Here is a 23,469-nt window from a genome sequence, read left to right as displayed (position 1 = left end):
CCTTGTTTTGTTGGCAAAAGGGGGTTGTACAAAGTATTAACACCAGGGGTGCTAATAATTGTGACACACATTATTTGATGTCAAATAATTATTTCTTTATGTGGGATTTTTTCCCCACTGAATGAACTTGTATTGAAGGTTGGATTTTTCTCTTTTTTCCATTAAGGTCCCATATTATTTTGAAAAAAAAAAGTTTAAGAACACATCTTAACCCGGGGTGCCAATAATTATGGAGGGCACTGTATGTGACACATTAAAATTTTTCTCCATTCGCCGTGTCTAGCAGCTGAACAGGACATTATAAAAAAAAAAAAAAGAAAAAAGACACTTTACAGAGATCTTTTGATTCTATATGAACAATCCATTTGAACATTGAGGGCTCACAGTGATCAATTAATGTACTATTATTGCGCTTGTGCTAAACATTGCATAAACGTTAATCAAAATGTCTTTTAATTCCGTTCCATACAGAGCTAAATCCAACTTCCACAATTAATTTCACCTAAAGGTTGATTTCATGTAGTACTAGTGACATTACAGTTACCTCTGTTAAAAACAAACAAACAAAAAAAAAAACTGTCAAAAATACAGAAGAAAACTTCACTTACCCGGCTGGTAATGGGTGAAGATAAACCATCTAGATCTGAAATCACCATGCAAAAAGATTCTCTTTTTTTGCCTTTAAATCATATTGCCACCTTGAATAAAAATGATTAAAAAAGAAAAACATCTTACAGTTACATTAAAATCTTTAATCAGCTGAACCAGATGATATTATAGTCACATATTTTGACGGATGTGGGTGCTGGTTTCAAGTCCTGAGCTTCAGCACGCCAACAGCTGGCCACACACAATCTGGCCTCTATGTTAACACTAAAACCAAGTCCTTGGCTCACAAATCGCAGTGGTCCACTGTTGTAATTTCTTAGTTCCGCTTGAGAGGTCTTTCGTAGGGCATTACACTTGCCTGGTGCAGCCTCTCATTCCTGTGAGGGAATTAATAGGTGGCATTGTGGACAAATGGGCGGTTGCGCTGAGTGAATAATATGAAGATGCGGGCTTTTGGTTAAAAGTTGGAGCCAAGTGCTGAATATGAACTGAGCAGACAAAAAAGGAGGGGGAAAAACAAAAACAAAAAAAAGTTTTAAAGCGAGCTTAGTCGCTGTCAGAACTGGAGCTTGAGCGATTTCTCTTGTCGCCTTTGCCTTTTGTGGTGTCCACTCTTTTCTTGTCTTTGGAGGTGCTCCTGGACCTTCTCCGTTTAGAATCGGGGCTCTTGCGACGCTTGCGCCTGTCTTTATCACTGTCAGAACTGCTGCTACTACTACTGCTGCTGCGTCGCCGCCGCCTTTGGTCGTCCTTGCGATCTTTGCTGCGTCCTCTCCGGCTGCTCTTGCTTCTTGAGCGCCTGCTCCTGTAAGAATCTCTGGCCTTGCTTCTATCTGGACTGCTCCTGCGCTCGCGACTACGCGTCCTCCGCCTTTTTTCGTCCTTTTCGTCGCCGTGTCGCCTGTGCGCACTCCTGCTGCGTTCCCTGCCTCTCTCTCGGTCTTTGTCCCGTTTTCCCTCTTTGTCCTTTGAGGCCCCGCGTCCGCTCTTCTCACAGTTTCTACTGTTTGATCTGTGTCGTTCCCTGGAACTTCTATCTTTGCTTTGTGACCTTGTCTGTGTTCTCTCGCCATTGCTTGTTTTGGCATCCTCATTCTTCTTGTTGTTAGACTCTCGCTCTTTGTTTTTCTCTTTGCCGTGGTCAGCTTTCTTCTCTTTTTCTTTCTTGTTCATATTTTGGTCTTTGCTCCTGGAGCGATCTTTCTTCTCACTGCTTTTATGCTTGTGACTCTTCTCTTTACTTTTGGACCGTCTTCTTTTATCTCTGCTTTTGGACCTTCTACTCTTTTCTCTACTTTTACTACGACTTTTAGATTTGGCCCTTTTCTTTTCCTTCTGCTTACTTTGCTTCTCCCCTGTGTCGTCTTTACTTTTGGACCTCTGAGATCGAGCCTTCCTGTCTTTTTTACCCTCATCCGCTTGCTCGTGTTTTGAACCGGAGGTCTGTCGGTCGCCCCTCTGAACGTTGGCAGCCTCGTCTTTGTCCTCACTCATGTCACCTCTGGGAAGGACAAGGATATGGAATCACTTACAGGTGACAATTCACGTCGCAGGCAGTGTTGTCACCAACCCATTACGTGTTTTTGTAATCTGATTACTTTCTTTCAGAAACAAGCAATCTAACGTGTGTTCATTTTTCCATCTGTAATCTGAATAAAGATAGTTTTCTTAGTGTCTGTACGTTACTATTTTGTTATTGCCTCATAATGTATGTAGAATGAAGAATACTGTGGTCATGTGCGAAGAGAATTTTGAATAGAAAATGTCAGAAAGGTTACCACTACACGTTCGTTTCCATGGTAACCGCTCATAGTTACTTCCTGTTTTGGTCTCAAGTAGGGCTCCTGCTATCGATTATTTTAGCAGTCGAATAATAGATTAACTAGTTTGTTCGAATATTTGAGTCCTCGGAAAAGGAACGTGGAAAATTAAAATACCTGAGCTGAACCTCAAACGGTGTAAAAAATAAATAAGGATCTATGTACAGCAAAGGAACAATGGCTAACTTACATAGCAAAAGTCGCTAGCTTAAATGCTATAAAATGCTAACTTTTTTTTTTACGTTCTTAACAAACGGTTCAGACACATATTCCCACAAAAAAAAAAGGGGCTAAATATACCTATAAATTAAATTATGAATGCATTAAAAAAATATTAGCTCATACAAAAACTTGGCTAATGTTGGTCTTAACATTGAACAGCTGGATTCAGCCATGTGAAATGAGGCAGACTAGAGCGAAGTGTATCCACCCAAATCAATAAAACTGAATGCAAACACTTTCAAAATAAACCATTACAACGCCACTTTAATTAATCGAATACTCGAAGCAGCAAAATTTAATTCGAACCTTATTTTCTAATTGAATACTCGAGTTAATCGATTAATCGTTGCAGCACTAGTCTCGAGTCACACGCACTAAGTGTTTTGGGACTGAAAAAGGCATATGGAGCGAGGGTGCACATTTGTGCCGAGTGCAGCCAGCATTTGGAGATGTGCAAAGGAACGTTGATCTGTGTGCGTCCATGAATGAACATGACTATTTTTCCTTCATTCTGGAGGGTTGCAGCGATAGGTTGGAGCAGCCACATACGCGGTTGTTTCGTAGCTTTGCCATTGCAAAAGCGGGTAGGCGGCAAGCATTGTTTACATCATATTCGTGTTGCACATTTATGCCGTGAGGCGTCGTGTTCGTTTAGCATCTTTAGGATGTGTTGTAAGTCCGACTGAGTGTAAATTGCTTTTTTTGCCGCCATGTTTTATGGCTGAATTGACCGCGTGTGTGTACGGCGTACTTTCGGATGGGCCCGCGCAATCGGACCCGCCCCCCATCTTTGTGTTTAGTGAACTGTGCAATTAATTTGTGTGTTGTTGATTATTGTGTAGTTAATTTGCATTGTTTTACATTGGCACTGATTGCAGTTAACCCTAACCCCCTAAACCCTAACCCGAAGTTCAGAATTTTTGACATTAGACTTAATATTTGAGTTAGCGGGGGTTTAATTAGTCGGTGGAGTTGATCTCAACAAATTCCATGCAGTTTGTCAATTATTTGTTAGCTTCAGGGCTCCGGAGTGGCTAAATTATCACGTGTCAATAGTGGTTGAAATCAACTCCGACTAATTAAACTTGCTAACTTGTAGATTAAGCCCTATGTGAAAAATTCAGATCTTCCCCTTTAAATTTTTTTAGCGGAAATTCGATGCGATGACATTTTTCTGTTGTCATTCTTATGTTGAGGCAGCAAAGGAAGAAAAAATGGGTAAAACGTAACCGATAAGTAACTTTTAAAGTAACTTATTTTGATAAAGCAATCAGTAAAGTAACTAGATTAATTATTGATTATGCTTCGAAAAGTAAATTACTTTTTCAAGTAATCTGTGACAACACTGGTTGCAGGTCATTTGTACAGTTGTTGTGTCAAAAACAATGTTGATGCTGAAAATATTAAAAATAATGATAATAAAAACTAACTCCAGATTGTGACCAAAAATTAACACATTACTTGTCTCCCTTAATCCAACGCTCCCCTGTGACCGCCCTCATCCTCTGACGCTGTAACTCCAGACGCCAATGGGGTGGAGTTTCGCTACGGCGATAGCGATCTCTGGATCTTGATCGAGAACGTGAAGGCGTTCTGTATCTCTGTGGGGTAAAAAGTCAACAGAAATTGCATGCATTAGTGGAGAGGTGAAAATAAACGAAACCATTCTGGGAAGTACTGTAAAGCCTGGTTTATGCTTCTGCGTCGGGCTGACTGCATAGCTCGACCATACACCGTCGATGAGCATTTGAAGCTCTGCGTAAATGTGACGCATTGCGCTGTAGTGCGCCGCCTAGTCACCAGCGAGGTGTATCCTTATCTTTGTGTGAATTCACAGGCTTTTGCGGGGCCTCACATAGCACTCCTTGGTTTCTTTACAGTCTGAGACAGAGCAGCCGTTTCTCGATCTCGAAAAACAATTGGTTTTATACCAAATGTTGACACAAGAGACAGAAAACATTTGAAACGCTGAACCAGTCGAGGCAGTGAACGGGTAAATTTGCCACACTATTTCGCACATTAAGGGGCATTGACGAAGAAATGCATTTTCATTATTTTCACATGCCAGGGGAGTAGGGGTTGAAACTTGAGATGTCCCGATCGATCGGGATGGATCGGGTCCGATCATGTCATTTTTAAAGTATCGGAATCGGCAAAAAAATATCGACCATGCCTTTTTTAAATATATATATATATTTTTAATTAAATCGTTTTCTAATTGTATTTAACGTTACAGACATAATATGTTACACTCAACCAGAGACTTTAGTTTAGGCTTAAGGTAGGGTTATCAAATTTATCCCAGTAACGGCAGTAATTAATTTTTTTAAAAAATGTATCACGTTGTAATATTTAACGTAATTAATGCATGTGCTGCACGACCTACTCGCGCATTGTCGTGCTCAATCTGTAATGGCGCCGTTTTACCTATATAAAGAGATAAAGGGCAGCGTAAGATGAGTAGAGTGAAATTTGGCAGCCTTTGGAGCCTTTTTTTAATTGGCTAAAGCCTTACAATCCCTCTCCCTACGATTAAAAATATCATGGGAAGCAATGTGTGGAAGCAAGGTAGCACTTGATCTTTTTCTTAACACCTTATATTATTTCCCAACGCAGAGAAGATATATCAATTGGTAGCACTTCGCACAGTAATGGTTCCACTTCCCATCATGCATTTGGGCATGGCTACAGTATCATTTACTGAAAGCTCAACAAATACACTAGATGGCAATATTTAGTCACAATATACAAAGTCACAAGTCTTTCTATCCGTGGATCCCTCTCACAGAATGAAATTTAATAATGTAAATGCCATCTTGAGGATTTATTGTCATAATAAACAAATACAGTACTTATGTACTGTATGTTGAATGTATAAATTCGTCCAAGTTTTATTCATTTTTTTCTTAATGCATTGCCAAAATGTATGTGATCGGGAAAAAATATCGGGAATGAGTGGAATTGAATCAGGAGCAAAAAAAAAAAAAAAAAGCAATCGGATCGGGAAATATCGGGATCGGCAGATACTCAAACTAAAACGATCGGGATCGGATCAGGAGCAAAAAAACATGATCGGAAGAACCCTAGTTGAAATCTCCGGGTACCTCACGATACGATTTCCGAAACAAGACTCACAATAACGATTTCACGATATGGTGATACAACGATTTTCGATACATAGGTCAGGAAATCATTCTACGATACTTAAAATATAACTGATCAAACAGAAAAACAAGCTCTTTACATCCTTCATCTATGAATTTAAATGAGTTTATTACCAGTAGTCGTCCAATCCATTTGAAGTGGGAAGGATGGCAGCGAATGAACGAACCCATTTCAAACGGATCTGACATCCATGGCCATCAACGGCAGGCAATGAGTTAATTTTGGGGCATTTCAGGTCATGTGCTGTTTTTCAGTCACTTCCTGTTGATTTTGGGACATTTTCTGGGTCACTTCCTGCTGATTTTTTTTTTTTGTAGGGCTGAAACTATTGATTATTTTAGTAGTCGATAAATTGATGAACTAGTTCGTTCGAAAAATCGAGCAATCGGGTAAGGAACATGAAAAATTAAAATCACTAAGCTGAGCCTCAAACGGTATAAAAAAATAGGGATCTATGTACAGCAAAAGAACAACTGACTAACTTAGATAGCAAGTCGGCTAGCTTGAATGCTATTAAACGCTGACTTTTTTTTTCCCCAATGCTCTTAACAAATGGTTCAGACCCATATTCCTACAAAAAACAGCTAAATATACCTATAAACTAAATAAAAACATTAGCTCAAACAAAAACTTGGCTTATGTTAGTCTTAACATGGAGCAGCTGGATTCAGCCATGTGAAATGACGCAGACTAGAGGTCCGTGTATCCACCCAAACCAATAAAACTAAATACAAACTTTCAACATTAACCATTATAACGCCACTTTAATTAAACAAATACGCGAAGCAGCAAAATTTATTTTGAATTGTTTTTTCTAATACTCAAGTTAATCGATTAATCGTTGCAGCAGTAGTTTTTTAAGAGCATTTATAGGTCACTTCCTATTGTTCTTGGGTTACAGAACAGGAAGCAACCTGGGAATATCCCCAAATGATTAGGCAGTGAATCAAACTTAAGAGGAAGTGACCTGTAAATACCCTAAAATGAACAGAAAGTGACCTGTAAAAGCCCTGAAAATTCGTAACACTGGCTGTGTATGCTCTGGTCTGGTTCCAGTCTAAATGGATTGAGTGTCTAGCGCCGTCAGTGGCAGCCATTAAGGTAACAGAGACACTATTCTAGTGGAAGATTTTGGTAGCAACTTGTTGGTCCACCCCCCCCCCCCCCCCCCCCCCAAAAAAAAAACGATATGTCACTTCTTGGCAGGAACATATCGATAACCTTTCGGGATACAAACTATCATGATATATCACCATTTAGATATTTTGGCACACCCCTAAGGTGTAGTCAGGTTTTTTGGGAGGCGCACGTCAAGCTACTGCGTAGGGTCCAAGCAGCATAAGCGACGCATAAGCATAACAGCCCCTTAAGTCTCACCCTGGGGCCTCTGCCTTTTATCTTCCTGCCGGAACGAGTCATCACCAATCTTCTGTTATACGTTGCCGACTGAGAATTGTGCTTTGCGGCAGATCTGTCAAGGAGAAACAAGACTATTAATCGGGCTCTAGAAAAATATAGGCAATATTAAGTGATTTACATCGCGAGGAAAGTCAAGAACCTGTCTCGAGGCCGTTCGTCTTTTGTTTCTTTCTCCTTCTCAGGCTCCTCTTGTTTTTTTTCTACCGGTGAGAGTCTCATCAGGAAGCGATTTTCAGGGATGGGAGGTATTTCTTCAGGACGCACCGTGGATGTGACCACCTCTTCCTGTTCTTTCTCCTCGACAATTTCAGGCTCGGCCCTGAGAATATACGTCAAGAGTCAGAACAACGTTTGTCGAAAGCTACAAGTTAATCTTGAACTAAGGAATAATTGAATACGTCTTTTTGTCTTTCTGTTTCTTCTTTTGCTTTTTAGCTCTTTTTTTCTGCTTCTTTGCCTCTTTATCGGATTCTTCAGAGTCGGAGGAGGATTCCGAAGAGCTGTCCGAGTCACTGGAACTACTGCTGGAACTTGACGATGCACGCTCTTTCTTCTTTTCACGTTTTTTTGCTACATAAGTGGAAACGTAAGTTACAAGCTAGGTTAAGAGCTGCAGACGCAAAGGAAGTTGGTTTCAGGAACGAACCTTTTGATTTGGGTACGAGTTCCCCACAGTTCAAGACTTTAATTTCAGCATAGGGTCTGCTGTTAGGATCTGTTTTTTCACTCTCCATAGTTTGTACGACCTCTTGACCAGAAATCACATGACCAAAAACCACATGGACCCTGACGAAAACCCAAATAAAAATTCAGGTGTATGTTGCACATTACCCAGACAACTGTAATTGTGCCGAACTTACCCATCCAAGTGAGGAGTTGGTTTTGTTGTTCTGAGAAGATTTGGAGGTGGGATCGAGGGAAAAGAAGTAACATTCATTAGCAAATAATTACTCATTAATTCAGTAATATTTAGGAAAAATCTCTAAATGCCTACATGAAAAACTGTGATCCATTTGTATCCTTCCCTCTATTGGCCATAGACAGCAAGAACTCCTTGTTATGTTTCACAGCAAAGCTTTCATCTGTGGATACAGGAATGGCAAAAATTGTACAGCTATGAATTAACAGAACTGAAACGATTACTCGAAAAATTCTAGTAACTTGAGTTTAAAAATTAATCGAGGCATTTCCTCCGCCTCGAAGAATCTAATTTTGCCAGCTCTAAGCATGACGTTTTGCCTGGACTACTTTTAATGCGGCACAACACGCTGACGTCACGTGCGTAGAGGAAGAAGCAATAATAACTGACTGCAGCCGACAGCCGCTACAAACTACAACCAAGTGATGCTACAGTGGTAGCGTCTGATGAGTCTCATTGATATCACATGGATATAGAACTAGATGCGAAATGACAGACTAGCCGGTGTTAGCACACATATATAGAACTAGATGCGAAATGACAAGACTCGCCGGCATTAGTAAACAGCCGCCATCTTAAAGCAGTAGACTTCTCAGCGCTAATAAATAAGATTAATGTTACTGTACCTCGCTAACGTAACCATAGCCCTGCGGAGGGGTAGGTTTCTATAAATTGTGACCACTGTCTATGCGTGGCTATCGTGTCTTACATTCAAACACAATTACCTAACTTTTAAGTGATGTGTGGTATCAAGCGTAATGACATTTTCAGGTAACAAATATATATGGCGGAAAACACTCAAGTGACCTGAAGTTCCGCTCTGAGACCCCCAATTTGGCTAATTTCAAAATTGTCCGATATGCATGTGTGATACATCATTGGAAAGCTTAAAATCTCAATTTTCTGGGGGAAGAAAAAATTTGAACAGGAGGGCATTTAAAAACTTTTTTTTTTTAAACAGCAAAACCCCATCTGGAGGTGAGAGCACGCAAGAGCAGAATTACAGATGCCATGACTTTAACGAGATATTATCGTGTACTTGTAGTATGTATCACCGAGTGTCAAGACTAGAGCTGGGAATCTTTGGGCACCTAACGATTCGATTACGATTACGATTCAGAGGCTCCGATTCGATTATAAAACGATTATTGATGCACCCCCCTCCTTTTTTTTTTTTTATGTTTTGTACATTAGTTCCAAAATTGTTCAAAAATACTCTCAGGCTAAACCAAACTACTATTTCAGTATCAAGTTAACATATAGCAGTAAACAAATATACAAAAATAACAGTAAATAAAAAACTCCAGTCCCCATTCTGTATCAGCAGCTTTAAACTACATTCAATTAATTTAATGTTGTGAATCAACCGTTAAAGTTGTTAAAATTGCTCCCGTTATTCCATAATTTCCCTTTTGTCTACTTTCGACATGTGAAAGTTTTAAAACTATTTTAAAGATAGATTCAAGTCAATATTTTACCGATTTAGGAGTATTTTAGATAAAAAGTTAATTAGGTTTGTTTGGAAGGTTCGCTACAACAGCCTTGCAGGGAAGTGTACTGCTTTAAGATGGCTGCCGTTTACGAATGCCCGCATCGAGCTTTTTGTAGATGTGCTGCTAACGCTACCGAATCTATATTGCATCTAGTCCTATATAAATGATATCTACCGTAACATCATGTGGATGTACTTTGTAGCAGCTTTTCGGCAGCAGTCAGATATGTTGTTGTGTTTTTTTATCTCGTGGCATGAGTTGAGCTAGAGCCGTGAGTTGAGCATTGGCATTACCCGATGGGCCGGGTAATGAGAAGCATGATGTTTAGCTACTCTCGCTTCGTTCCTCATTGGGTCCCGAAGACCGTGCTAAGTGTGTTGTACTTCCGCTTTACTTGGCATATTTCAATAATCGGAATTTGGATGTTTGTGAATCGTTCTCGAATCTTCAACGGCCGAATTGCGAATAATCTAAGAATCGGAAATTTTGCACACCTCTAGTCAAGACACAGCTGTGAATGGCCACAGCTGGATTTTGGGGGGATTTTATGGGTGAAACATGGTAATATAACAAGGGTCGCGATGCAAAAATCAAGGAGCGGTCAAGATTTTCTTTTTTTTATATTTACCCTTTAAAACGTTTTTTTAAATTTTTTATTTTTCTTTGCTTGGATCGATTATTTATCATCCAACATATCGGAGAAAATGCGACAGTAACCAAAAAAAAAAAAAAAAAAAAAACAATAAAGCCATAGTTATGAGGTAGATATCCGCGACTTTTTTACAGATGCCATTTTTTCTATTGTGACGTAATTTGTTTAAAAGTTTAAAATATGTGAGTGAATAATTTTCTAATATCTCTTTTTTTTTTAAACAAAATATTAGACATCAATGAATGATTCTAAGCTAAAAATGACGGACATTTTGAATAATAAATATAATCAATTACCTTCGTTTTATGGCTGGGTTGAAACAAAAGTGGTTGCGCGACGTCTGTAAACGGGGGTTTTCAGGGTAAAACGGACAAATTAAAAATAGTTCAGGGGCTTCATGCACCATGAATCTGCTATGGCATTATATAGACATATTGTTCTATCAAACACAACAGTTGTTTTGGTTTAAAATACAGCAGTTTCTTTTAAAGAGGAGTGCAAGAGCAGAAACTGCTTTTTCAATCTTGTCTGTGTTTTCCGCGATATATATATATTTTAAATAAGATCTTACGTTGTTTGAGTGAAAGCAGTGAATTTGTTGTTTTATTTTTCTCGTCACATGAGATGCAATTGTTGGCTGTTTTCAAGAATGTACATTTAAACTGAAGACACTGTCTAAAAATTGTTCAATATTAAGTGAATTGTCTTGTTTTCTTATGTATATTTATAATTGCTCTTTACCTAAAAAAAAAAAAAAAAAAAAAAAATTTCTCCGATTACTCGATGGACTTTTCAGTAGAATACTTGATTACTAAAATATTCCTAAGCTGCAGCCCTAATTAACTTTATAAGACAGAAACCACTTTACCTTCAAAAAAGCCTCCATAGATGGATTCGCCTCCTCTTCCATTGCCTAGAAGAGAATGAGAGAAATTTAATTGGTGCATTACTTGCACAGATTTTTAACAATGACATGCTAATGCCAAATACGACCTTCGCTGAAGTCCCCTCCTTGAATCATGAAGTCTTTCACAATGCGATGGAACAGACAGCCTTTGTAATGAAGAGGTTTTTGGGTGCCTTTACCGAGCCCTTTCTCACCTGTAACATAACAGTTTTAGCGATGGTTGGCAGGAACGAGAGAGATTCTTTTTGCTAATTCAGTGGTACCTTTACATAAGAGGTTAATTCGTTCCAGGACCTTGTTTGTAAGTTGAAACGGTCCTATGTCGAGCAGGATTTCCCCATAAAAATACATTAGAATACCATTAATTCGTTCTACAGCCCGAAAACCTACACTAAATCCTGAATGAACACTACTGATACAATTGCAAATAGCATTTACACAGAGCAAAACAAATAAATTATGAATAAAAATCTGAATAATAACAATACTACATGTAATAATGTAACGAATCTGGTTCTAATGTGGCGGATGTATTTTGCGTGGTGTACCTGAACGCACCGCGTGGCTGACTTGACAGAGTGGGAAAGGACTTTTTACTTTCACTTTTCATGCTCTGTTGAAGGTGTCAGCTGCGGCGGACAGTAAGCATGTTGTGTTGCACAAGTTCTAAAATAAATGATTAAAAACCTGACAAAGCTGGCGATTTCTTTGGCGGTGTAACAATAATAATAATTGTCACCTTAACTTATAAAGACTAGTGAACGGAGGAGAACTGCCGAGATTGTGGATATTCTACGGCCGTATTGTCGAGCCAGTTCATGGACGTGCACACCACGCTCATATTTTTCCCATCATTTCCATCTTCATTTCAATACTAAGCCTCACCTTTTTTCACCACCTGCAAGATTGTTGGAGCTAGGGGTGTGCCATCTTTGGCACCCCATGATTCGATTCAGAGTGCTACGATCCGATTATTAAACGATGATCGCGTTTATCACGATTATCATGATTATCGATGCATTACTACTTAATACAGTAGCCAAACAAATTTATGTCCATTATTTATTTAAAATATCATAATGATTCAACCGGAACGAAGGAACGATGCCAATACAACAAAGCTCCTTTTTTATTTATTTATTTTTTACAAGAAAGTGCAAAAACATTAACCATTTTAAAGGGAGTACTTATTTCTCTCAACAATACAATAACATTTACACAAGTGGAACGAATTCCACATTTTCTGGAAACAAAGTGTCTTTAGAAATGACTTCTTTTAACCAATATACTTTGTTTTCACAGAATTCTGTACTATTTCGCATGTTTGCAGTGTTACCGCTGTACTTAATCGTGGTTTTACACGCTCTGCATATGAAATACACGTTAGCGAATTAGCTAATTAGCTCAGCACTCGGCGCTAACATCTAAAAAACAACAACATTAAAGGCTAAACAGGACAAGAGGGTTCGTGTACTCACCTCTTTTAGATGCACATGGGTCTTAGCAACACACTCAGGACAATTTTCAATTGAAATGTCTTAAAACTACTGCTGTAGATCTAAAAAAAACAAGGAGCAACGAATTCTCTCTCTTCCCCTCTTGTGCCAAAAAAATAACTTGCGCACAAAAGCGCAACCACCGGGTTGTACTTCTGTACCTGGCTCTCTCATACACAAATTTATTTTCCAGTCTTTTAAAAAGGAGTAAGTCTCTCTCTCAGTAACCAGCAGCATCCATCATAACGTGCGCGCGCCTGTTAACGGTGCCCGGCGGCAGACGTGTCTTGAATTTCGTTCTGCTATGAGCGGCTGCCATAAAGTTATGAGGGAAAAACATCGTTTTTGAACCTTTATGAATCGTAATCGTGTCGAATCGCGATGCGTGTAATAATCGATTTTTTGGAACTCCTCTAGTTGGAACCCATGTTGATTTCTCTCACAGGAAAAGCTGTTGTGCGCTGTCATAAATTGTCATATTTAGAGCATGTTGTCGGATGTAGGAACAAATGGCGAGTCGAATTTTACGTCAGATCGTGTGTCGAAGCAATCACATGTCGAGGTACCACTGTATAATACAGTAAAAAATACAACTAACCTGTGCACAGGCATCGGAAGTTTTCACATGTTTTGGGACAGACGTCTGTAAACAATTCCACAACAATTCGGCCGACTGCATGTAGGACAAAGTGAGAAAATTGAGCAAAATAGATCATATAAAATTGAACGGCTATCTTAACGAGTGTAATTACCCTGTGTATTTCCTATTCCGATGTCAAGGAAGCACCGAGAACGTTGAACCTTGATCCCCATGATGACCGAAGCTGCTGAACCAACCACCTAAAGGTGCAAAAGCGTACACATCAGTCACAAAACAGTCCAGTAAAGATACCGTTGTGGTCAAAAGTTTACATACACTTGTGAAGAACATAATGTCATGGCTCTCTTGAGTTTCCAGTTATTTCTACAACTCTGATTTTTCTCTGATAGAGTGATTGGAACAGATACTTCTTTGTCACAAAAAACATTCATGAAGTTTGGTTCTTTTATGACTTTATTATGGGTGAACAGAAAAAAAGCGATCAAATCTGCTGGGTCAAAAATATACATACAACATCGCTAATATTTGGCAACATGTCCCTTGGCCATTTTCACTTCAATTAGGCGCTTTTGGTAGCCATCCACAAGCTTCTGGCAAGCTTCTGGTTGAATCTTTGACCACTCCTCTTGACAGAATTGGTGCAGTTCAGTTAAATTTGATGGCTTTCTGACATGGACTTGTTTCTTCAGCATTGTCCACAAGTTCTCAATGGGGTTTAAGTCAGGACTTTGGGAAGGCCATTCGAAAACCTTAATTTTAGCCTGATTTAGCCATTCCATTACCACTTTTGATGTGTGTTTGGGGTCACTGTCCTGTTGGAACACCCAGCTGCGCCCAAGACCCAATCTTCGGGCTGGTGACTTTAGGTTATTTTGAAGAATTTGAAGATAATCCTCCTTCTTCATAATCCCATTTACTCTCTGTAAAGCACCAGTTCCATTGGCAGCAAAACAGCCCCGTATCATAATACTACCACCACCGTGCTTGACGGTAGGCATGGTGTACTTGGGGTTAAAGGCCTCACCTTTTCTCCTCCAAACATATTGCTGGGCATTGTGGCCAAACAGCTCGATTTTTGTTTCGTCTGACCACAGAACTTTCCTCCAGAAGGTCTTATCTTTGTCCATGTGATCAGCAGCAAATGTCAGTCAAGTCTTAAGGTGCTTCCTTCTTGCACGGCAGCCTCTCAGTCCATGGAGATGCAAAACACGCTTGACTGTGGACACTGACACCTGTGTTCCAGCAGCTTCTAATTCTTGGCAGATCTGCTTTTTGGTGATTCTCGGTTGAATCTTCACCCTCCTGACCAATTTTCTCTCAGCAGCAGGTGATAGCTTGCGTTTTCTTCCTGATCGTGGCAGTGACAAAACAGTGCCATGCACTTTATACTTACAAACAATTGTTTGCACTGTTGCTCTTGGGACCTGCTGCTGCTTTGAAATGGCTGCAAGTGACTTTCCTGACTTGTTCAAGTCAATGATTCGCTTTTTCAGATCCATGCTGAGCTCCTTTGACTTTCCCATTGTAGCGTTTGTGGGCGTTTGCATCCAATGAGCCCTATTTAAATGGCCTCACAAAGTCAAAATTGCTAATTCGTGTTGCTGTATGTATATTTTTGACCCAACAGATTTGATCACCTTTTTCTGTTAACCCATAATAAAGTCATAAAAGAACCAAACTTCATGAATGTTTTTTGTGACAAAGAAGTATCTGTTCCAAGCACTCTATCGGAGAAAAATCAGAGTTGTAGTAATAACTGGAAACTCAAGAGAGCCATGACATTATGTTCTTCACAAGTGTATGTAAACTTTTGACCACAACTGTAAAACAAGTTTGCATTTCATTCATTTTGTTCTACCATGTCATATTGAAAAGCTTAAGCATGAACAACAGAGCTCTAGATTTTAAGGGGTAAATCAGTATCACCTTTAAGCAGGTTTTAAGGTAAACCAGTCCTAGTTGGAACCCTCTTATTTCTAACTGACACGCTAACATTAGCCTAGATATCATTTGAAATACCACGTTGCTTTTTACTAGTACATTACACGAATAAATGGATCGCGTGCTCCATATTACACATTTTCTGGCCCATACTCCCAAGCGCGACTCGTTTCTAACGCTAATTATGACACGGTTTCGTGAAGGTGTCTTCTAGTACCTCTCAGGCCTGGCTGCTAAAAATTAGCCTACTTAGCAAGCCTACATGTTTGATTCCCGGCCACACTCAAGTGCATAGCAACGTGGACATTTCCGTGTATGGTGCGTAAAATCAAGACGTGTAGAATGTGAGGTCGCATCACCTGAAAATGCAATTATTTCATTCCATGCAGAAGTCGTCTCGTTCAAAAGGCACTGGTTTTCATTCAACGTCCACTGTTCGACCGCTTCTGAAGATGGCGCGATGGGGAATTCAGTGCATTTCGGGAAGGGATAGTGCGCCACTTTTTGTGTTTGCGGCAAATCGTGACTGCTTTATGGCAAGATGGGGACTACTTTACGGCATCTCAGTAGCACACGCACAGTGTCATTAAAAGACAAAGAGAGAGAAGGAGATGAGACTCGTGCGCTGTGAGCCAAGAGTGACGGCTATTATCAGTTGCCGGCCATGTTGTGTCAGTGCTAATCGCCGACCAGAACATTGTAGCGCAGGGGTCCCCAAACTTTTTCCTGTGAGGGCCACATAACTTTTCCCTTCTCTGATGAAGGGCCGGGGTCAGTTTGTAACAAAAAAGGCAGGAATGCCTAAATGTAAAAATGTATTGTTTTTCAGAAGGCCACAATCAAATAACCCTTTCTGGATTCTTGACGGAACAAAAGTAAATAAAATAAAAACAATAATATAATAATAGCACTATTAATTCGATAGATAATAACCAAATAACCCTCTCTGGGTTCTTGAGAGAAAAAAGCCAGGAAATAAATAACACTATTGTAAAAAAAAAAAAAAAAAAAAAAAAAAAAAAATTCAGGCGGCAGGACCAAATGTGGAGGCGGGCCGTAGTTTGGGGACCCCTGTGAGAATGGAGTGTACACTTTGAAATAGCTATAAATTGCTCAATTTTCACCTAGCGTCGTTTTCGTAACTGTCAGAGATGCAGTAAATAAATAGCATATTTTAACATAATTTCGAATATTTTTTTTCAAAAGTTAGTTAATGTTGTTGTTTGTTATTAACCAAACCGTTTGTAAGTCCGTTCACATTTCACCGAGTAAAGAGAACTATAGTGGAGAAAATCGCTTACTTTTAGGTTCGCTATAACAAAGCCCGCCGGAGAGGGCCACCGCTTTAAAATGGCCACCGTTTACAGACGCCGCTGACTTCAAACTTTTGACATCTAGCTAAATTTGTAATATCTTTGGTTCAACAAAAGATCTTTATAAGAGAAAATGAAGGCACATTTTAAGACTGTACTAATGGTAAAATTATTGGTGCCATGGTTTGAATTCAAAACCTATTGTTGTTGTTTTTTTAATTCACCGGTATAACTTTGTTTTTTTCTCCTGTTGGCAAACTAGGAAGCAAAAAATAGCCGCACCAATGGTATTTTATTACGTCACTCGTTACGGAAGCGCCCGCGTGCTCGGTGAGTTTGACTTTCAATATGGGTAAATTAATGTATATCCTTCGTTCCCCGTTTATTTTAACAAAAAAATCCATGCACAATATATATTTCTTACTAAAAGTATACTCAGATTGATGCGTTTGTCGTTGTTTTATGTTGTAAGTAGTTACTGTCATTACCACGTGAATGTAGCATTACAAAACTGATGGGCCAATGCAGTTTTGTGTTGACTTAAAGAATATATTATATTTATATTTTTCCTATTTAATAGTGTTATCATTAACACATTCGAATGTTATTTTTTTCATTTTAACTCTGTTCATATTTTTTTTCCCCTCAGGAAATATAATCCACCTCATGATTGACTGTGATGGGTGACCCCCTGTCCCTCTAACATGATAGTTAACATCACAGAACAATGAGAGTAATTGTGAGCTGAAATCTGTGGTGATGTTTCATCTGCGGGGTGTTGGTTCCTTCATTCGAAGGCTCCTTCACAACAATGTCCCTGCGAACCGTGACCAGATTCTGGATCAGCTGCGGATCTGCTCAACTGAAGACCACATTTTTGACGTGGTGGGGAAAAACAAGGCCAAGCTCACCCTGAACCATGTCAGTTTGGCCGTGAAGATGCTGTGGCACTTCCAGAAAGAGAAACCGCAGTTGTTGAGAACAGTCCAGCTCATCAAGAGTCATCCGGAGTTCCTGACGCTTCGGATTTTGGCTGAGAACAAAATTGCACTCATGGATGATCTTGTATTGGTGGACTTACTCTACAGTTTTCTCAGGTAGTTGAAATGCAGCATCTGGATGAAGATAGAAAAAAAACTTACAGTCCGTGCAAATGCAACATGCTGTTGAACTGTTTTTCAGGCTGAATGTGGAGCCCCATGACTCGCTTGTTCAGCAGTTAGTTTCAGAAGGTTGGTTAAGATTAGATAAGTAAGTAGTTGTCCATTGTAATGCCTTCATAATTCCTGTCTGACATTGATAGGAGTTTAAAATGATCATTTGCAAATATTTTTAGACTTCCAATGGCATCCCTGTCCAAGTTTGCCATCTGCCTTACTGATCAGCAACTTCAACAAAGTTCTCTGATGGGCCAGATAACTAATATTGTGGATCAGAAGTTGTCATCTATCAATGATGCCAGGTTGGTTGCAGTACACACGTCATGTACACATCAACATTGCATTTAATTAACATGTGTATATGTATACATACAGTGCCTTGCAAAAGTATTCGGCCCCCTTGAATCTTGCAACCTTTCGCCACATTTCAGGCTTCAAACATAAAGATATGAAATTTAATTTTTTTGTCAAGAATCAACAACAAGTGGGACACAATCGTGAAGTGGAACAACATTTTTTGGATAATTTAAACTTTTTTAACAAATAAAAAACTGAAAAGTGGGGCGTGCAATATTATTCGGTCCCTTTACTTTCAGTGCAGCAAACTCACTCCAGAAGTTCAGTGAGGATCTCTGAATGATCCAATGTTGCCCTAAATGACCGATGATGATAAATAGAATCCACCTGTGTGTAATCAAGTCTCCGTATAAATGCACCTGCTCTGTGATAGTCTCAGGGTTCTGTTTAAAGTGCAGAGAGCATTATGAAAACCAAGGAACACACCAGGCAGGTCCGAGATACTGTTGTGGAGAAGTTTAAAGCCGGATTTGGATATAAAAAGATTTCCCAAGCTTTAAACATCTCTAGGAGCACTGTGCAAGCCATCATATTGAAATGGAAGGAGCATCAGACCACTGCAAATCTACCAAGACCCGGCCGTCCTTCCAAACTTTCTTCTCAAACAAGGAGAAAACTGATCAGAGATGCAGCCAAGAGGCCCATGATCGCTCTGGATGAACTGCAGAGATCTACAGCTGAGGTGGGACAGTCTGTCCATAGGACAACAATCAGTCGTACACTGCACAAATCTGGCCTTTATGGAAGAGTGGCAAGAAGAAAGCCATTTCTCAAAGATATCCATAAAAAGTCTCGTTTAAAGTTTGCCACAAGCCACCTGGGAGACACACCAAACATGTGGAAGAAGGTGCTCTGGTCAGATGAAACCAAAATTGAACTTTTTGGCCACAATGCAAAACGATATGTTTGGCGTAAAAGCAACACAGCTCATCACCCTGAACACACCATCCCCACTGTCAAACATGGTGGTGGCAGCATCATGGTTTGGGCCTGCTTTTCTTCAGCAGGGACAGGGAAGATGGTTAAAATTGACGGGAAGATGGATGCAGCCAAATACAGGAACATTCTGGAAGAAAACCTGTTGGTATCTGCACAAGACCTGAGACTGGGACGGAGATTTATCTTCCAACAGGACAATGATCCAAAACATAAAGCCAAATCTACAATGGAATGGTTCAAAAATAAACGTATCCAGGTGTTAGAATGGCCAAGTCAAAGTCCAGACCTGAATCCAATCGAGAATCTGTGGAAAGAGCTGAAGACTGCTGTTCACAAACACTCTCCATCCAACCTCACTGAGCTCGAGCTGTTTTGCAAGGAAGAATGGGCAAGAATGTCAGTTTCTCGATGTGCAAAACTGATAGAAACATACCCCAAGTGACTTGCAGCTGTAATTGGAGCAAAAGGTGGCGCTACAAAGTATTAACGCAAGGGGGCCGAATAATATTGCACGCCCCACTTTTCAGTTTTTTATTTGTTAAAAAAGTTTAAATTATCCTATTAATTTTGTTCCACTTCACGATTGTGTCCCACTTGTTGTTGATTCTTGACAAAAAAATTAAAATTTTATATCTTTATGTTTGAAGCCTGAAATGTGGCGAAAGGTTGCAAGGTTCAAGGGGGCCGAATACTTTTGCAAGGCACTGTATAATACATGTATATGTATTTAGTGGGGAATATTGTATATTATCTCATAGATGATGATATACGTCCATTCCAAATGGTCTCTGTGAGCCATCCCAGTTCAAATGGATTGGACGTCTATCACCGTCAATGGCAGACAATGAGTTAAAATGCAACACAACACTTAGTATCTATGATCTGATCAACATAACGATCACATGGACACGATTGACAATGGACTTTTGGGAAAATGAACAATCAAGGGGGATGGTTAAATTAAAAAAATATATATATTTTAAAACCTTGTAATCACTAGGCAATCTGAATGTCAAAAATTGTTATACGATATTTTCTGCGTCCTATGGTATACTGGGGGCGGGTCTCGATAAGCTTCGGCTTCTCCTGTCTACCCTTTTCTTTTCGGGTTGAATTAATTGTAAACACATAGAAATGCTGTATGTTGTTGGATTTGTCATGCCTGAAGGGAAAATGAATAAATAAATAGAGAAAGAAAGTATAAATAGCAGTCATATAAAATACAGTTGGTAAAATGTATAAGTATGAAAATTGCGAATTTCTTAGACTTCTAATAATGGCGAAAATAATGTTTGAACACAAAAAATGACACTTTACGGGCACACCTGTTTTGTGATTTCCCACAATTTGAGAACATGCTTTTTTTTTTTTTTCTTTTGCCGTACTGGAATAAAGTGGGTGGCAGTGGCGATCTCATTTTCAGAGTGTGCGCAGTATTTTTGAACTAAGGAAGAGCACTCAGCACATACAGAAAACAGATATGAAGAGCAGTGTGCCGCCGCCGTTTTCGAAAGCCGTTTTCCGACCGGACTCACTCACGCAGCGACCCACTGTCTTGTCCGGTTCTCACGTCGCCGCCCGAGAAGTGCCTTTTTCGGCTTGGGATCATCACGACGACCGCCCTCACCTGCGGTTCTACCTCGGCCGCCGAGAATGCGCTTTTTTCGTGCCGTGGGTGATGAGGAAAGACCACTGTTTACTGTGTCTAAAAATAATTATAGTGGACAGCCAGAAGCCAAATCAATTAAGACGTCACTTAAAGACATTAGACCCCAATCTCATTGATAAGCCGCTTGATTGTTTTTCAGTGAAAACGTGCCGAATATTGCCAACAATCGTCCTGCTTTGTCAGTGTTATATCAGTAAGTGAGCATTGTTAGCATGCTCATTGCAAAATAACTCCACACCATTGCAAAGAAGGTAAATACTGTGAGCAGCAAAAATAAAAACTGTCCTTCTGTCCAAGGACACTCTTTTTCTCTTTTATTCAGTTTTGTTTTTTCGGTCAAATTTTTTTGGCATATTGTCCTCATGAGTGAATGTTTGTAATCAATTTTAATTTGTTATTATTTACTGATTTTATTACATTTTATTTTTCTGTATCAAATGGTCAAAAATGTACCTTGAGTGTATTTTTACAGTTTGGATGTGACTGTTTTTTTAATTCAGGCAAATTGATGCACGTCAAGTCTTCTCTGTTACAAACAAAACAATGTTACTAAAGTTATACTTTATTATAAGTTGATCTATGTTACTTTTTTTCTTTATTAGAAAAAAAGGACACAATGTTAGGCAGATGCGTATTTATAATAGTAATTTTATAGACAAATGATACTATTTACAGTGGCAGCAGAGAGTTTGGGGGGGCGCGAAACATTTACGTCTTCCTTGGGGGGGGGGGGGTAACAGAAAATAATTGAGAAGCACTGAGTTATACCAATGCATGTACACTCTAAAGCTATGTTCACCCTGCAGGGCAATTCAGATTTTTTGTTAATTCCGATATTTTTGTGTAGCCAATACTATTCAGAAATGCACAAACATGCGACGAGCAGTCTACTAAATGGAACGCATCTGGGATGTCACATGCATGTGCACTGCGAAATGTGTGACACTTCGTCACATCTGTCGCAGTGAACTGTTTATGGATATACAGTGGGGAGAACAGGTATTTGATACACAGTCAATGGGAAAACCCATTGGCAGTGTATCAAATACTTGTTCTCCCCACTGTAAATGGAATATGGTCCCTTCAGTAGATCTCGGCCATCACGCTTTTGTGGCAACTTCTGAGGATTTTATGCTACCCGAGCCAACATTTTTTTAACCTGATAGCACAGGGGTGGGCAAACCGGTCCTCGAGTGCCGCGGTGGGTCCTAGTCTGTGTTTCAACTGATTCAGTACAAACAGTTTAACCAATGAGGTCTTAGCAGAAACAAGAAGCAACTGGCTGCAATAAAGTGATCACACTTGTAAGAAACCAGATTGGTGAAAGGCTGTCCTCATGTTGGGTTTGAAGAAAAACCTGCACCCACTGCGACCTTTTGTGGAATAGTTTGCCCACCGTTGTGATAGCATCACATATGTTATCAATCAAAAGCAAAATATATTTTTTGTGTCTTTGTCCGCCATTGCTCTATCGCATCTGTTATTTGTTTTGTCGAACAGTAGTCATGTATTCCACTTGTTGATGACGTATGTATCGGATGTGTACGGATGAGTGTTCATAGTGCTGAGGCGACAGATACATATCCAATTCATATCCACATTTGGTCGGATTTGAAAAAAAACTGGAATTGGACTGTTCATACTGCATGAAAATATCAGATGCCTGTTGCATATGGGCAAACAAATCAGAATTGACCTGCGGTTTGAACATAGCCTAATAGACTCGAGCAGAAGTACATGTGATAACTAGCGTACTTTTGTAAAGTCTTCCACCATTGTAAACATCTGTTCAAAATAGGATTTTCATAATACACCCTGTGGTGTTTTTTCTCTCTGGCAACTTTGTGTTGAGAGGGGGTGTATGTGTGTATAATGTGTAATTTATGATACGGGTCATACACACGCGCTCGGTCTCTTGCTCTGACTCCATGAATATTCAACTAATTAATATTAATAGTAGTAGTGGTATTAGTGCTGCAGCTATAGAATATTTTAGTAGTCGATTAATCGATGGACTACTTAGTTCGAAAATTCGAGTAATCAGATAAGGAACATGAAAAATTAAAATACCTTAGCTGAGCCTCAAACGGTATAATTTTTTTTTTAATGTGGATCTATGTACAAAAAAAGAACAACTGGCTAATTTACATAGAAAAGGTCCACTAGATTAGATGATATAAAATGCAAAAGTTTTATTTACAATGCTGTTAACAAATGGTTCTGACACATATTCCCACAAAAAAAAAACAACTGCTAAACATACCTATAAACTATATAATGAATGCATTAAAAAACATTAGCTCAAACAAAAACTTAGCTTACGTTGGCGTGAACAGAGAGCATTTGGATTCAGCTATGTGACAAGAGGCAGACCAGGCAGTCTATCCGCCCTAATCCTAATCAATAAAACTAAATGCAAGCACTTTCAAAATAAACCATTACAACGCCACTTTAATTAAACGAATACTCCAAGTAACAAAATTTAATTCGAATATTTTTTCTAATCCAATACTCGAGTTAATCGATTAATCGTAGCAGCACTAAGTGGTATATTAACCCAGAAAAGGTGAACATACTCACATTCCGGCATCATTACTTGGACTGAGAGAGAAATATGTAGAAAATGTGAAAGTCTCTAAAAATGTTGAGATGGAGCTTTAAAGTCAGTGAAGTACCTTCAATTTATATACAGTACGTATGTACATGCATATATATATATAAATTAGGGCTGTCAAACGATAAAATTTTTTTAATCGAGTTAATCACAGCTTAAAAATTAATTAATCA

The 23,469-nt window shown here is 39.3% G+C and overlaps 2 protein-coding genes across 3 annotated transcripts in view; one reads left to right on the top strand and one right to left on the bottom strand.

Moving 5' to 3' along the window:
* Positions 1-737: 737 nt before the first annotated feature.
* ppig (peptidylprolyl isomerase G (cyclophilin G)) lies at positions 738-15,767 on the bottom strand. Its single transcript, XM_057853519.1, has 13 exons — positions 15,604-15,767; positions 13,455-13,542; positions 13,301-13,375; positions 11,293-11,400; positions 11,168-11,212; positions 8,230-8,317; positions 8,096-8,125; positions 7,882-8,021; positions 7,634-7,805; positions 7,375-7,554; positions 7,194-7,287; positions 4,113-4,252; positions 738-2,110 (listed from the first exon to the last, which is right to left on the bottom strand). The coding sequence occupies exons 2-13, from the start codon at positions 13,513-13,515 to the stop codon at positions 1,156-1,158; spliced, it is 2,088 nt and encodes a 695-aa protein (XP_057709502.1). The 5' UTR covers positions 13,516-13,542; positions 15,604-15,767; the 3' UTR covers positions 738-1,155.
* A 937-nt stretch (positions 15,768-16,704) lies between these two features.
* fastkd1 (FAST kinase domains 1) overlaps positions 16,705-23,469 on the top strand; it is a 30,087-nt gene continuing 23,322 nt past the window's right edge. The window contains exons 1-4 of one of the 2 annotated variants that reach the window (XM_057852949.1): positions 16,705-16,887; positions 17,207-17,654; positions 17,740-17,808; positions 17,894-18,019. In XM_057852949.1, coding sequence (XP_057708932.1) covers positions 17,317-17,654; positions 17,740-17,808; positions 17,894-18,019 — 533 coding nt within the window. In that variant the 5' untranslated portion in view covers positions 16,705-16,887; positions 17,207-17,316. Of the gene's footprint in view, positions 16,888-17,206; positions 17,655-17,739; positions 17,809-17,893; positions 18,020-23,469 lie in introns of those variants that run through there. The other variant, XM_057852950.1, reaches the window with a different exon arrangement.

This window comes from Corythoichthys intestinalis, chromosome 12, assembly GCF_030265065.1.
Source record: "Corythoichthys intestinalis isolate RoL2023-P3 chromosome 12, ASM3026506v1, whole genome shotgun sequence".
Taxonomy (NCBI): Eukaryota; Metazoa; Chordata; class Actinopteri; order Syngnathiformes; family Syngnathidae; genus Corythoichthys; species Corythoichthys intestinalis.
Note: the sequence above shows the minus strand (reverse complement) of the source record. Positions and strands in the feature narration are given on the sequence as shown.